The sequence below is a fragment of the Bombina bombina genome, chromosome 5, assembly GCF_027579735.1.
Source record: "Bombina bombina isolate aBomBom1 chromosome 5, aBomBom1.pri, whole genome shotgun sequence".
Lineage (NCBI taxonomy): Eukaryota > Metazoa > Chordata > Amphibia > Anura > Bombinatoridae > Bombina > Bombina bombina.
Window position 1 is genome coordinate 273,721,758 of NC_069503.1, and position 15,159 is coordinate 273,736,916.

General features: G+C 37.6%; 1 protein-coding gene across 1 annotated transcript in view; it reads left to right on the forward strand.

The window, feature by feature from the left end:
* ABCB1 (ATP binding cassette subfamily B member 1) overlaps positions 1 to 15,159 on the forward strand; it is a 273,231-nt gene that overhangs the window by 169,267 nt on the left and 88,805 nt on the right. Inside the window, exons 15-18 of the mRNA XM_053713996.1 lie at positions 9,859 to 10,020; positions 12,544 to 12,714; positions 13,676 to 13,822; positions 14,052 to 14,153. Coding sequence (XP_053569971.1) covers positions 9,859 to 10,020; positions 12,544 to 12,714; positions 13,676 to 13,822; positions 14,052 to 14,153 — 582 coding nt within the window. The remainder of the gene's footprint in view (positions 1 to 9,858; positions 10,021 to 12,543; positions 12,715 to 13,675; positions 13,823 to 14,051; positions 14,154 to 15,159) is intronic.

Below are 15,159 nucleotides of genomic sequence, written 5' to 3' on the forward strand. Positions count from 1 at the left end.
CTACCCTATTCACACACCTTCTAGATGACCCTAATGCAGCAAATATTCATTGGGTACGAGCACACAGAGCCCTCAGGCCAAAACCCAAGGTTAAAGCTCCACCAAGGGACATTATATACAAATTAAAAAACTTCCAGGAAAAAGAACACATAATGGCTGCTTCCAGGAAGAAACAACCAATAAGATTCTGAGGAGTGATATTGCAATTCTATGCTGACCTCTCAATTAGGACACTGCAAAGACTGAAAGAGCTTTCCCCCCTAACTACTCTTTTAAGAAACAAGAAAATGTCATACAGATGGGGGTTTCCCTTTCAACTCCTGGTTATCCACAACAATCGAGGAATATTCTGCTTGGGACCTTCAACAGTTGATCAATTATGTAAGATGTTAGACATTGATCCACTAGACATGCCTACTCTACAACCTACATCTGAGCAAGATGACACTGAAAACTCAATAAGGGAAAAACAAGGAACTTGGGACATAGTCCCCCCAAGGAAAAAGGGGAAATTGTCACCCAACCCTATCCACACAACCATAGAACATAAGAAAACTGCTACCCCAAAGTCTACAACCTCTGGAGAAGAATCAGCCTTGGACTCCCTATAGGCAAAATTATCCTTTTTATTTTGTTCAGGTTTGAGCTATATGTTTGTGCACTGTGACACTTAAAACCCCGCTATAACTACTAATGCCCTAATGAACAGGCCCACCAAGCCCTGTTACATATCTTAACTAAACCAAAGGTCACCCAAATTGATATCCCCCTTATTTGTACTTCACATATTGTTTAAAATGTTCACTTGTTGTATACTTATGTTTGTTTTACATGTTGTTTTAACTGTTTGTTTTCTAAAACTGGCAAGTGACAGCTGTTTCAAGTTATTTCAGATACATAATGGTTTAATAATTTGGTATAGTAAGGTATACTACAATGTTATTTATGACGTACTTATTATGTTGATTTGTTGTTGCTATAACCTTTTTCAAGTTCACATTGACACAGTCTTTTATCATAGGCAATATTTATATCCACGTACCTCTCCAGGTACCCCCCCCAGACTACTAATCACTATGACTCATAATTTAAACATCTCCCGAAACGTTAAGGGATTTAACTCTCCCCAAAAACGCTCTATGGCATTACTGGACATGCACAACAACTAGCAGATATATTGGTTTTACAGGAGACACACTTTAAGAAACATTAAGAACGCAAATACTTTGGTCCACATTACATACACCATTATCATAGCTCATTTTCACACAAAAAGAGGAGTGAGCATTTTGCTAAATAAAAACGTAGCTTTTCAACATATCCAAACATCCAAAGATAAATGATGGGAGATTCCTAGGCATATATGGCTTATTACACGGAACACCCGTTACACTCATCAATATTTATGCACCAAATGTCAAGCACACTCCCTTTTGCCGCATGATGTTTAAAAATGTTTTTAGATTTCTCTAAGGGAATTATAATACTAGGAGGAGACTTTACCTAATACAACCTCTTATAGATAGCTCCAATCCTAATTCCAGCGTCTCCCAAAGAACAGCTCAATTTATGTGGCGGAAGGTGAGAGACCACAACTTATATTACACCTAGCGATATTTTAATGGTGACAAACGAGATTACACTTTTTTCTCACCCCCCACTAAAACATATAGTCTATTGGACTATCTCTTTACAACCCAAAAATGACTAATTAAACCAACCTGATGGTCTGATCACTCAGCCATGATATTACAACTAAATTGGCCAAACACTAGACATACTGAATTCCGCTGGAGAATGGATGACTCTCTTATAGATAATGAAGAGTTACAAGAAAAATTAACTAGATCGCTTAAATAATTTTTTGACATTAATTATACTCTCAAACATAGAAGATTTCACCCTATTGGAAAAACATAAATGGTATATGAGGGGGGAAATAATAATGCATATGGCCCATAAGAAAAAAACTATCACGTCAACATTACCTGGACCTCACTAAACAACTATCTCATTTAGAACTCCAACACAAAAGAATGCCCTCAGACATAGACATTTAAAAAAAAAAAAGCTCAAAAAATTATTAGCCCAAGTAAACAATAACTCTAAAATACCAGCAAAAATTCTTATATGAAGGTAATAAAGCAGGGAAAATGATGGCCAGATATTTTAAAGCGAGGAAGTTAAAAAGTCCTTTGTCCACAAATTAACTACCTCCAACAAACAAAAACGTCACACTACCCCTGAGATTATTAACCAATTCAAAGATTACTACTCAAAACTTTACACTCTCACCACTATAGGGAACCAGTCAGACATTGAAACAAATAATCTCCACATATCTTGAACACTCTATCCTACCAACCCTAACTGCAGAACAAATGGAAGACCTGTATGCTCCTATAACTATGCCAGAATGGACTCAAGCTATAAAAAATCTGAATATTGGTAAAAGCCCAGGTCCAGATGGTTTCTCTGTATGTTATTACCAAACCTTCAAAGATTTCCTTGCCCCTTTTTATTGACACTTTTTTATAAAGTAGGAAAAAAATAAACCTTTTCCACAAACCATGGTAGAAGCTTACATCACAGTTATCCCTAAACCTGGAAAAACCCCTACTGACCCATCTAACTTCAGACCTATATCCCTACTTAATGTTGATGTTGCAAAAATATTGGCAGCCCGCATTAACAAAGTTCTCCCAATTTGAATTCATACCAATCAGGCCGGATATACACCATACCGTGAAGCTAGGGACAACACTATTAAGATAGTTAACCTTTTAGATTATGTCACCCAACAAAACATACAAGCTATTTTCCTATCAATTGACGTGGAGAAAGCCTAATTGAAAAAATATTTGCTTTATATCATTCCCCTACTGCTAAAATATGCCTAAATGACTCCTTATCATCACCAATTAAAATTTCGAACGTAACACGTCAGGGCTGCCCTCTTTTGCCTATATTATTTGTAATGGCTATGGAACTATTAGCTACGAATATACGGCACAACTCAGATATTACAGGGATCACTGTTAAAAACACACATTACAAGATGGCGCTTACGCAGACGACATCATGCTCACTATCACATCTCCTATAATGTAACTAAATGCTCTCTTAATAGAATTTACAAAGTATAGCAGACTCTCATTCTTTAAAGTAAATAAATACAAATCAGAATTCCTAAGCCTAAATAAGCCTCCGGCCCTCACACAACAAATACAACAGACTTTCCAATATCAATTTAAACCTAAATCAAATTACAGAAGATAAAAGTAGACTATACTCATTAAATTACCATTACTACAAAATATCAAACAAGAACTTAAAAAATGGGAACACAAATCTATATCTTGGCTAGGCCGTATAAATTCTATCAAAATGATGATCCTACCAAAAATACTAAACATACTCCAGGCTTTACCTATTCAAATACCTGACCATTTCATGCATACCCTGCTAAAAGCCATTAATACTTACATATGGTCCAAACAAATGACCAGGGTCTCAATGAAAACTATGTATATGTCTAAAGACAGGGATGGAATGGGAGTTCCTAACCTAGCATATTATAAATCTGCAACGCACTTGGTACGCATAATAAATTGATGTAAAGATGAAATTGATAAAGAATGGATCGCATTAGAGCACTCATTAGCTAAATCCATCAACCTAGGGAGCGTCTGTTGGTCCCCAACAGCACAGCAGAAAACAATTAACACACCGTCTACCTTTACTACGGAAACACTTAGAGTATGGGATTGTCTGATTAGGAAAAACTCTACTCTCCCCATGAATCCCTCTCCATTAACTCAAATGATCACAAACCCAATATTTAATATTAGACATAACACTAACTCAGATCAACCACACTCAATACATACCCTAATCTCATATTATACTGTTTTAGATAATGGTAAAATACGCCCAAGACTGACCTATTAAATCTAACCACTGGTACAAATATCAACAATTAAATCACCTTATTTCCTCTCACCCAGAAAAACCTAAAATTAATAGAAACCTAACAACATTTGAGAATCTATGTTACAGGCCCACTATCTCAAAAGGACACTTATCCATAACTTACAAATTAATCCTACAAGACCATTCACGTTCTCTACCTACACACAGAATTGGGAAGAGGAATTAGACACTAAACTCACTGAAAATGAATGGCCCGCTATCATCTCACAGATGAACTCTTTGTCTTCCTCAATGAGCTTTAGAGAAACCAATACAAAATTACTTAGCCTCAAAGATTGGCACAAATATATCCAAAAACCTCAGCCATATGCTGGAGAAATTGTAAGCAAACAGGAATGGCACTCCATATATGGTGGGCATGCCCAAAAATGGACAAATATTGGTTTCTCATCACTAGTGAAATGATATGTCTTTTTCACAAATCCACTCAAATACAGTGTAAACTCAGATCTAAATTACTATATCTTATGTTGAATTACGCTAAGCAATTAATACCTAGACTGTGGAAAAAGGAGGTAGCCCCTTCAACGGAAGATTGGATTGCACATGTTTCCCTGACATTGTTACTAGAAAAGCATCATTATTTTCAAATACATAAACTAGAGGACTATTACTCTATTAAATTTATATAGGAGGAATATCTCCATGCTAATAATTGTTGAAACTACCATGTCATACATATACTGTATATATCGCCAAATACTCTTAAAATATTGTATAACCATTCTGTATTCACTATTATGTAAATGCAAGATTATTGCACTATTCTGTATTGCTTGAATTTGTTTAATAAAAATCTTTGAAATTGAGAAAAAAAAATCTCCATACACTTTAAAGGGACAGTCAAGTCCCCAAAAAAATTTAATGATTCAAATAGGGCATGTAATTTTAAACAACTTTCCAATTTACTTTTATCACCAATTTTGCTTTGTTCTCTTGGTATTCTTAGTCGAAAGCTAAACCTAGGAGGTTCATATGCTAATTTCTAAGACCTAGATTTGGAGTTTGGCGTTAGCCGTGAAAACCAGCGTTAGAGGCTCCTAACGCTGGTTTTAGGCTACCGCCGGTATTTGGAGTCACTCAAAATAGGGTCTAACGCTCACTTTTCAGCCGCGACTTTTCCATACCGCAGATCCCCTTACGTAAATTGCGTATCCTATCTTTTCAATGGGATCTTTCTAACTCCGGTATTTAGAGTCGTTTCTGAAGTGAGCGTTAGACATCTAACGACAAAACTCCAGCCGCAGGAAAAAAGTCAGTAGTTAAGAGCTTTCTGGGCTAACGCCGGTTTATAAAGCTCTTAACTACTGTGCTCTAAAGTACACTAACACCCATAAACTACCTATGCACCCCTAAACCGAGGTCCCCCCACATCGCCGACACTCGAATAATTTTTTTTAACCCCTAATCTGCCGACCGCCACCTACGTTATCCTTATGTACCCCTAATCTGCTGCCCCTAACACCGCCGACCCCTGTATTATATTTATTAACCCCTAACCTGCCCCCCACAACGTCGCCTCCACCTACCTAAACTTATTAACCCCTAATCTGCCGACCGCAAAGCTCCGCCACCTACGTTATCCTTATGTACCCCTAATCTGCTGCCCCTAACACCGCCGACCCCTATATTATATTTATTAACCCCTAATCTGCCCCCCTCAACGTCGCCTCCACCTGCCTACACTTATTAACCCCTAATCTGCCGACCGGACCTGAGCGCTACTATAATAAAGTTATTAACCCCTAATCCGCCTCACTAACCCTATAATAAATAGTATTAACCCCTAATCTGCCCTCCCTAACATCGCCGACACCTAACTTCAATTATTAACCCCTAATCTGCCGACCGGAGCTCACCACTATTCTAATAAATGTATTAACCCCTAAAGCTAAGTCTAACCCTAACACTAACACCCCCCTAAATTAAATATAATTTTAATCTAACAAAATTAATTAACTCTTATTAAATAAATTATTCCTATTTAAAGCTAAATACTTACCTGTAAAATAAACCCTAATATAGCTACAATATAAATTATAATTATATTATAGCTATTTTAGGATTAATATTTATTTTACAGGTAACTTTGTATTTATTTTAACCAGGTACAATAGCTATTAAATAGTTAAGAACTATTTAATAGCTAAAATAGTTAAAATAATTACAAATTTACCTGTAAAAGAAATCCTAACCTAAGTTACAATTAAACCTAACACTAGACTATCAATAAATTAATTAAATAAACTACCTACAATTACCTACAATTAACCTAACACTACACTATCAATACATTAATTAAATACAATTGCTACAAATAAATACAATTAAATAAACTATCTAAAGTACAAAAAATAAAAAAGAACTAAGTTACAAAAAATAAAAAAATATTTACAAACATAAGAAAAATATTACAACAATTTTAAACTAATTACACCTACTCTAAGCCCCCTAATAAAATAACAAAGCCCCCCAAAATAAAAAAATGCCCTACCCTATTCTAAATTACTAAAGTTCAAAGCTCTTTTACCTTACCAGCCCTGAACAGGGCCCTTTGCGGGGCATGCCCCAAGAAATACAGCTCTTTTGCCTGTAAAAAAAACCATACAATACCCAAGCCCCCCAACATTACAACCCACCACCCACATACCCCTAATCTAACCCAAACCCCCCTTAAATAAACCTAACACTAAGCCCCTGAAGATCATCCTACCTTGTCTTCACCTCACCGGGTATCACACCGATCCGTCCAGAAGAGCTCCTCCGATGTCCTGATCCAAGCCCAAGCGGGGGGCTGAAGAGGTCCATGATCCGGCTGAAGTCTTCATCCAAGCGGGGCAGAAGAGGTCTTCCATCCGATTGAAGTCTTCATCCAAGCGGCATCCATCCGGAGCGAAGCGGCAGCATCCTGAAGACCTCCACCGCGGAACATCCATCCTGGCCGACGACTGAACGACGAATGACGGTTCCTTTAAATGACGTCATCCAAGATGGCGTCCCTCGAATTCCGATTGGCTGATAGGATTCTATCAGCCAATCGGAATTAAGGTAGGAATATTCTGATTGGCTGATGGAATCAGCCAATCAGAATCAAGTTCAATCCGATTGGCTGATCCAATCAGCCAATCAGATTGAGCTCGCATTCTATTGGCTGTTCCGATCAACCAATAGAATGCGAGCTCAATCTGATTGGATCAGCCAATCGGATTGAACTTGATTCTGATTGGCTGATTCCATCAGCCAATCAGAATATTCCTACCTTAATTCCGATTGGCTGATAGAATCCTATCAGCCAATCGGAATTCGAGGGACGCCATCTTGGATGACGTCCCTTAAAGGAACCGTCATTCTTCAGTTGGACGTCGCCGGAAGAAGATGGGTACGCGGTGGAGGTCTTCAGGATGGAGCCGGTCGTCATCGGATGAAGATAGAAGATGCCGCTTGGATCAAGATGGTTGCCGGTCCGGATCGCCTCTTCTTCCCGGATAGGATGAAGACTTTGGAGCCTCTTCTGGACCTCTTCAGCCACCGGATGATGGATCGCCAACCCCCGCTTGGGTTGGATGAAGATTTTGGAGCCAGGACGGATCGGTGATACCTGGTGAGGTGAAGACAAGGTAGGATGATCTTCAGGGGCTTAGTGTTAGGTTTATTTAAGGGGGGTTTGGGTTAGATTAGGGGTATGTGGGTGGTGGGTTGTAATGTTGGGGGGGGGTATTGTATGGTTTTTTTTTTTACAGGCAAAAGAGCTGAACTTCTTGGGGCATGCCCCGCAAAGGGCCCTGTTCAGGGCTGGTAAGGTAAAAGAGCTTTTAACTTGAGTAATTTAGAATAGGGTAGGGCATTTTTTATTTTGGGGGGCTTTGTTGTTTTATTAGGGGGCTTAGAGTAGGTGTAATTAGTTTAAAATTGTTGTAATATTTTTCTTAGGTTTGTAAATATTTTTTTATTTTTTGTAACTTAGTTCTTTTTTATTTTTTGTACTTTAGCTAGTTTATTTAATTGTATTTATTTGTAGGAATTGTATTTAATTAATTTATTGATAGTGTAGTGTTAGGTTATTTATTTAATTAATTTATTGATAGTGTAGTGTTAGGTTTAATTGTAACTTAGGTTAGGATTTATTTTACAGGTAAATTTGTAATTATTTTAACTATTTTAGCTATTAAATAGTTCTTAACTATTTAATAGCTATTGTACCTGGTTAAAATAAATACAAAGTTACCTGTCAAATAAATATAAATCCTAAAATAGCTATAATATAATTATAATTTATATTGTAGCTATATTAGGATTTATTTTACAGGTAAGTATTTATCTTTAAATAGGAATAATTTATTTAATAAGAGTTAATTAATTTCGTTAGATGTAAATTATATTTAACTTAGGGGGGTGTTAGTGTTAGGGTTAGACTTAGCTTTAGGGGTTAATACATTTATTAGAATAGCGGTGAGCTCCGGTCGGCAGATTAGGGGTTAATAAGTGTAGGCAGGTGGAGGCGACGTTGTGGGGGGCAGATTAGGGGTTAATAAATATAATATAGGGGTCGGCGGTGTTAGGGGCAGCAGATTAGGGGTACATAAGGATAACGTAGGTGGCAGCGCTTTGCGGTCGGCAGATTAGGGGTTAATTATTGTAGGTAGCTGGCTGCGACGTTGTGGAGGGGCAGATTAGGGGTTAATAAATATAATATAGGGGTCGGCGGTGTTAGGGGCAGCAGATTAGGGGTACATAGGGATAATGTAAGTAGCGGCGGTTTACGGAGCGGCAGATTAGGGGTTAATAATAATATGCAGGGGTCAGCGATAGCGGGGGCGGCAGATTAGGGGTTAATAAGTGTAAGGTTAGGGGTGTTTAGACTCGGGGTACATATTAGAGTGTTAGGTGCAGACGTAGGAAGGGTTACCGCATAGCAAACAATGGGGCTGCGTTAGGAGCTGAACGCGGCTTTTTTGCAGGTGTTAGGTTTTTTTTCAGCTCAAACAGCCCCATTGTTTCCTATGGGAGAATCGTGCACGAGCACGTTTTTGAGGCTGGCCGCTTGCATAAGCAACTCTGGTATCGAGAGTTGAAGCTGCGTTAAAAATGCTCTACGCTCCTTTTTTGGAGCCTAACGCAGCCTTTATGTGGACTCTCGATACCAGAGTTATTTTTATGGTGCGGCCAGAAAAAAGCCGGCGTTAGTTTTTCGGGTCGTTACCGACAAAACTCCAAATCTAGCCGTAAGACCTTGAAGGCTGCCTCTGCATTTGACAGTTTTTCACCACTAGAGGGCGTTAGTTCATGTGTTTCATATATATAACATTGAGCTCATGCACGTGAATTTACCAAGGAGTGAGCACTGATTGGCTAAAATGCAAGTTTGTCAAAAGAACTGAAATAAGGGGGCAGTCTGCAGAGGCTTAGATACAAGGTAATCACAGAGGTAAAACGTTTATTATTATAATTGTGTTGGTTATGCAAAACTGGGGAATGGTTAATTAAGGGATTATCTATCTTTTAAAACAACAAAAATTCTGGTGTTGACTGTCCTTTTAATAGTGAATTTTGTAGAAAAATCATTAGATTTTTCTAAAGGATTGTAATAGACCCCATAGTTATATGTAAGTATTAGCGCTGCAGAATCTGTTGGCGGTCTACAAATAACCGATAATAATAATAAGTATTACTGCAATAATAAAATGCTTTCAACACATTTCTTTTTTGCACTTTTATGTCCATTTAAAGTTATATTTCCTGTTTGAGACCTCCGTTGAACTCAGAATGTTCTAAATATTCCAAGTTTTTACACTCAGCATCTATCTACTATAATATCTGTGCTTTATTATTACTTATAATGTTATTTGTATTTCTTTTAATTTGCAGGCAAGGGAAGGTCGAACAACCATTGTAGTTGCCCACCGTTTGTCTACAATCCGTAATGCAGACATGATTGCTGGTTTTGAAACTGGTGTAATTACTGAGCAAGGAGATCACAGTGAATTAATGAAGAAACAAGGAGTGTACTACAAACTGGTGACCATGCAGGTAAATATTAAATTGTCCCCATTTAAGAGTAAGGCATTTAATTATTTTCTAGCTAGACATAATTTCAGGACTCTAATGTGGAAAATATATTCTAATATATTCTCTTAACCATGGGCGTAACCATAGGGGTCTCAGAGGTCTCAATTGAAACAGCGCCCACAACACTAGATGGCCCATCTGGGCTCAGCTAACAGTGCTGGCATCTGTCCAGCTGCATCATCTCTGGTACCTCTCTGTTCGCTCCCTGCAAAACAGGCCTCATGGCGTAAAGGAAGTATTTACCCTTACAATATGGTAGCAGGGTTTCCAAGATGGCCATTACTGTGTTGTACAGAAAAAGCTGCCACCATATTTATAAAGAAAGGCTGCACACATCCTGAGGTACAACCTAACCAAGGAGAAACGATGACTTGCATTCATAGAGAAACAGACCTTCTTTCACCTATGAGGCTGCTGCCCAAGCTTCTGCTGATTGCAAACAGTAAGGGGCACTGTTGGGGGGCCTAGGCACATTCTTTATCCTGGGGCCCAGCAATGTCTAGTTACTCCTCTGCACTGAAAGGGACATTAAACTGCTAAGTATAACTATAGTAGTAGTAGTACAGCTACTACTCATCAGGATATTTTTTTCCTCTTGCGCCCGCAGCTCTCTTTAAAGCCATTCTCTTATTTTAACCCTTTACAAGTGGTTGCTAGTGAATCTTTATGAGACAGGAAAAAATGGAATATGATGGTGAAAAAACCTTCTACACCATAGATTCCTATAGGAGGCGCTAAAGAAACACACACAAGACCCTAACAGAACAATATCTAAAGCAATGACAGTAATAAAGTGCAAAAACAGATATTAAAATGGAATGTATTAATAGAACGAGTCCTCATATGAGTAAGCAAGTCCAATGGGATTCCTTGGAGAATGGTGTATGTAGCAGGCAGCACTCTGACTTCACCCAATCCGATGATGTGACTCTACAGCAGAAAACGACAAAAAGGACAGAGGCGCCACATGTGTAGATCCAACAATAACCAAATATTCAAATCATGGAGATACAGGGTACTCACAAGCAAGGCGGCACTCAGTTGTGCCAGTAGAAGCAGGCTGGTATTCTGCAGCAAACCAGCTGGCTGGTAGAAGGCAGTCCTCACCACGGGCAAATGCCGTACGATACGACGGTGACACAAGAACTGTGGTTGGAAGGAATATGGAAGGGCAGGCAGTCTTGCCACTGGTAGCTACAAAGGGGGTCTTGAACACCAATCAGGCCGAATATATGTGTAAAAACATATAAGTATTTATTAAAAACAATAAAAGCAGATAAAACATAAACCACAGGGTATATGCCAATGGTATCGGCTAAGTGTAAAAGATCTCCCCTATGGGATAATAGCGACGCGTTTCTCAGGGGGCTCCCCGTTTCCTCAGGCTTGAATCTCTGTATCTTCACATCGGGCGCTACCATCTTGGAATTTAAGTATACTCACATACTGTGAGAGAAGTGGTAGTCATTCACAGATCAGCAATGTTGTTTTTATTCTTGACAAGCTTTATTGTTCTCTTCAGTATAGGATGCACAAAACCAGAGCAAGAGCTGCACATTTTTGCAGTGGCCACATTTCTCTTTATTATTGCTGAGGCCGTTCTATATTTGTTGTGTAAATTTTAAACTGTGTAAAAAAACTGCAAATATGTAAAGCTTTTGTTTTCTGTTGTGTAAGCTAACCCAAAATGCAAGGTACAGCTGGCAAAAGGCAGTAGCATCACTAAGCTGAAAGCTTCTATCACAAGATGTTACAATACACACGCTACAAGATGGAGGTGCCCAGTATAAAGATACAGAGCTTCTGTAATAGGTTAAAATAAGAGAATTACTTTAAAGAGAGCTGCAGGTACAGGAGGAAAAATGCAAACATGGTAAGTAGTAGCCATGTTACTGAAATTGTAACCAAGAGTTTAAAGTGAATGTAAAGTTTCAACGAATGAGTGCCCGGTTTTTAAAAATACTATTAAAAACAGGGGCACTTTCATTCATCAAACTTTACATTTCACTGGTTTTGTTAAAATACAGTACTTACCTTTCCTTCTTGCAAGCCGGAGCAGCGATTCCCCTTGCCCGCCGCTTGTCTCTTCATACATCAGCAATGACGAATCCGGCTTCCTCCATTCATGGCTTCCCCCCAGAGCAAACATTGCCTGAGGCCACGCCGTGATTGGAGGAAGCCGGCTTCTTCATTGCTGACGTATGAAGAGACAAGTGGCGGGCGGGGGGAATCGCTGCTCCGGCTTGCAAGAAGGAAAGGTAAGTATTTTACCAAAACCGGTGAAATGTAAAGTTTCATGAATGAGAGCACCCCTGTTTTTAATAGTATTTTTAAAAACTGTGCACTCATTCATGAAACTTTACATTCACTTTAATGTCCCTCTAATTACAATTTATTGTGTGTATTATGCATTTCTGTTTTACATTTTTTGAATCTTTGACATCATCTTACTTCATTGCATACAAAAACATGTTTACTTTTTAGACAGTAGAGACAGGTGAGTCAGAAGGAGAGGAATCAAATGAAAAATCAGCAGTGGCGTTGTCTCATTCACATTCCAAGTTGATCAGAAGAAAATCAAGTCGGCATAGCCTAAAGAAAACACAGGAGAATAAAAATGATCAGTTAGATGAGAAAAAGAAAAAGAAAAACGAGGTGTGTCCTTTCCCAGAACTGTATATATTCTTAATATATTAATAAGAAATTAAAATACAAATTATTTTTTCGTGACATGTTTGTAATAAGTCTGGGGGGTTTGTTTTCAAGAAAGAGGAATAAAATGTACATTGTATTTATGTGCCTACATTGAATGAGAAACTTATAATTAATTAATTTTCTTGGATGTACAGGGCCATGTTGCTCACCAATATAGAGACAGCATATGCTAAATAACAAATACTGTGTTTTAAGATTGTACATTTTTGTACAAAATTGTTTCTCATTTTAAACCATATAAGCACTTTAGTTGTCCGTCCCCAAATCACGTCAGTTGTAAAAAGTTTCAAGTACAGTAAATGCCAGTAGCCTTGTATGCAACATCACCAAAACCAAATGCATGGCAGGCTGTATCTTGCATGACAGCTGACTCTGGTACTTTAAAATAACTTTTGTTTATGGGAGTGAAAAGGGGAAAAATACATTTAACCCCTTAATGACCACAAATGTACCATGTACGTCATTGGTCTTTAAGGGATTGTCTTCTAATAATAGTGTGGGACTTCCCGCGCTATTAGACCCTCCCTCCAGCTTCCTAAAATAGCACAGTCTCACCGCCAGCTATTGAGAAAACAATCCCCATAGAAAGATAAGTGACGTACAGGGTACATTACTGGTCATTAAGGGGTTAAAAAGCTATCATTTCAAATTTGCTCTTTTTTTTTTTTTACTTATGTTTACACAATTTTTCACAGTATGTATCGCTTTTATATCTTGTTTTCCAATATTCATTCTATGTGTTCAGGATATTAAAGGATTCCCATTAGCATTAGTTATATTGATGACATTTATTTGATTGTGCTTTACTAGAAACTTTAAACTGGGATATGTATCTAATTCATCAGATTGGATTCTTGAGTTGTGTTTAGTTGTTATTCACTATTAATTTTTTTTTTTCTAGGTGGAAGAAGTACCATCTGTCTCATTTCTGAAGGTTATGAAATTGAACAAACCAGAATGGCCTTACTTTGTGGTTGGAGTAATATGTGCTCTTATTAATGGGGCCACTCAGCCTGTGTTTGCCATCATATTCTCAAAGATTATTGGGGTATGTGCTTAACAAAAACTGTAAAATCTATTGTTATTTTACATGTTCTTAGCTGCATGTCTTTATTGCTATGCTCCAATAATATAAAAATGAAATATTAAACTTTACATTTATTACTGCATAGTATATTTATAATGTATTTCCCTAAATAATTCATTTGTGTGAATAACAAAGGTGTGAATAACAAAGGTGTGAATAAATTCTCTTAACTGCATTTTTTTATGCACAGGTATTTGCAGGGGAAGCATCCGAAATGAGGGCAAAAAGCACCATGTTCTCACTGCTGTTTTTAGCTCTTGGTGGGGTCTCTTTTATTACATTTTTCCTTCAGGTAAATATTTTGGATTTTTTATTTCGTGTATCGCATAAAATTAGAAGTGCCTTTGTACTAAAACAAATTATAGTAGGCAGAAATATCTAGAAATGCTAATCATGCAATGAAATTTACAAACGCCATATAAATGTCATTTTTAATAATAAAGTCTAACCATTTTCAAAGCATCAATCCTCACCCATTTCAAAGCTTTTGTTTCTGTACTGACCCAGTGGGCCTACCACCTATACTAATGGAAACAATGCCAGCACGCTTCTGCTACACTGCTAAATAAGGCAAAGACATACTGCGTACGCAGTTTAGCAGGGGTGCAGAAGAGCATTTTCATTAAAGGGATAGAAAGGTAAAAATTTAAGGGCCAGATTACGAGTGGAGCGCTAACAGATATGCACGAGCTAAAAGGGGTTTATCTTGGGTATTTGCGAAGGTCAAGTTTAGCATTCGTATTACAAGTTGGAAGTAAACACGAACGTGTGAGCACGATTGAGATTTACGCTGCAAGGATTATCACGTTCTCAGAGCTCTTTTTTACTCAAACAAAACGTATCAAAAAAACACATAAAAAATACATTAAAAAGTACATATACATTTACAATAACAGTATCTAACAAAAATTATTTAAAAAAAAAAAATAGCCCCACAAAAAAGTCATAAGGGCTCAAAGATATGAGGTACCAGGCAGGAAAAGGGCTTTAACATAGAGATACCTACATATACCTACATATACATGTCTAAATATGTAAATGTTTGTATACATATATCTCTATGTATTATATGTGTACAGTTGTGCTCATAAGTTTACATACCCTGGCAGAATTTATGATTTCTTAGCCATTTTTCAGAGAATATGAATGATAACACAAACTTTTCTTTCACTCATGGTTAGTGTTTGGCTGAAGCCATTTATTATCAATCAACTGTGTTTACTCTTTTTAAATCATAATGACAACAGTAACTACCCAAATGACCCTGATCAAAAGTTTACATACCCTGGTGATTTTGG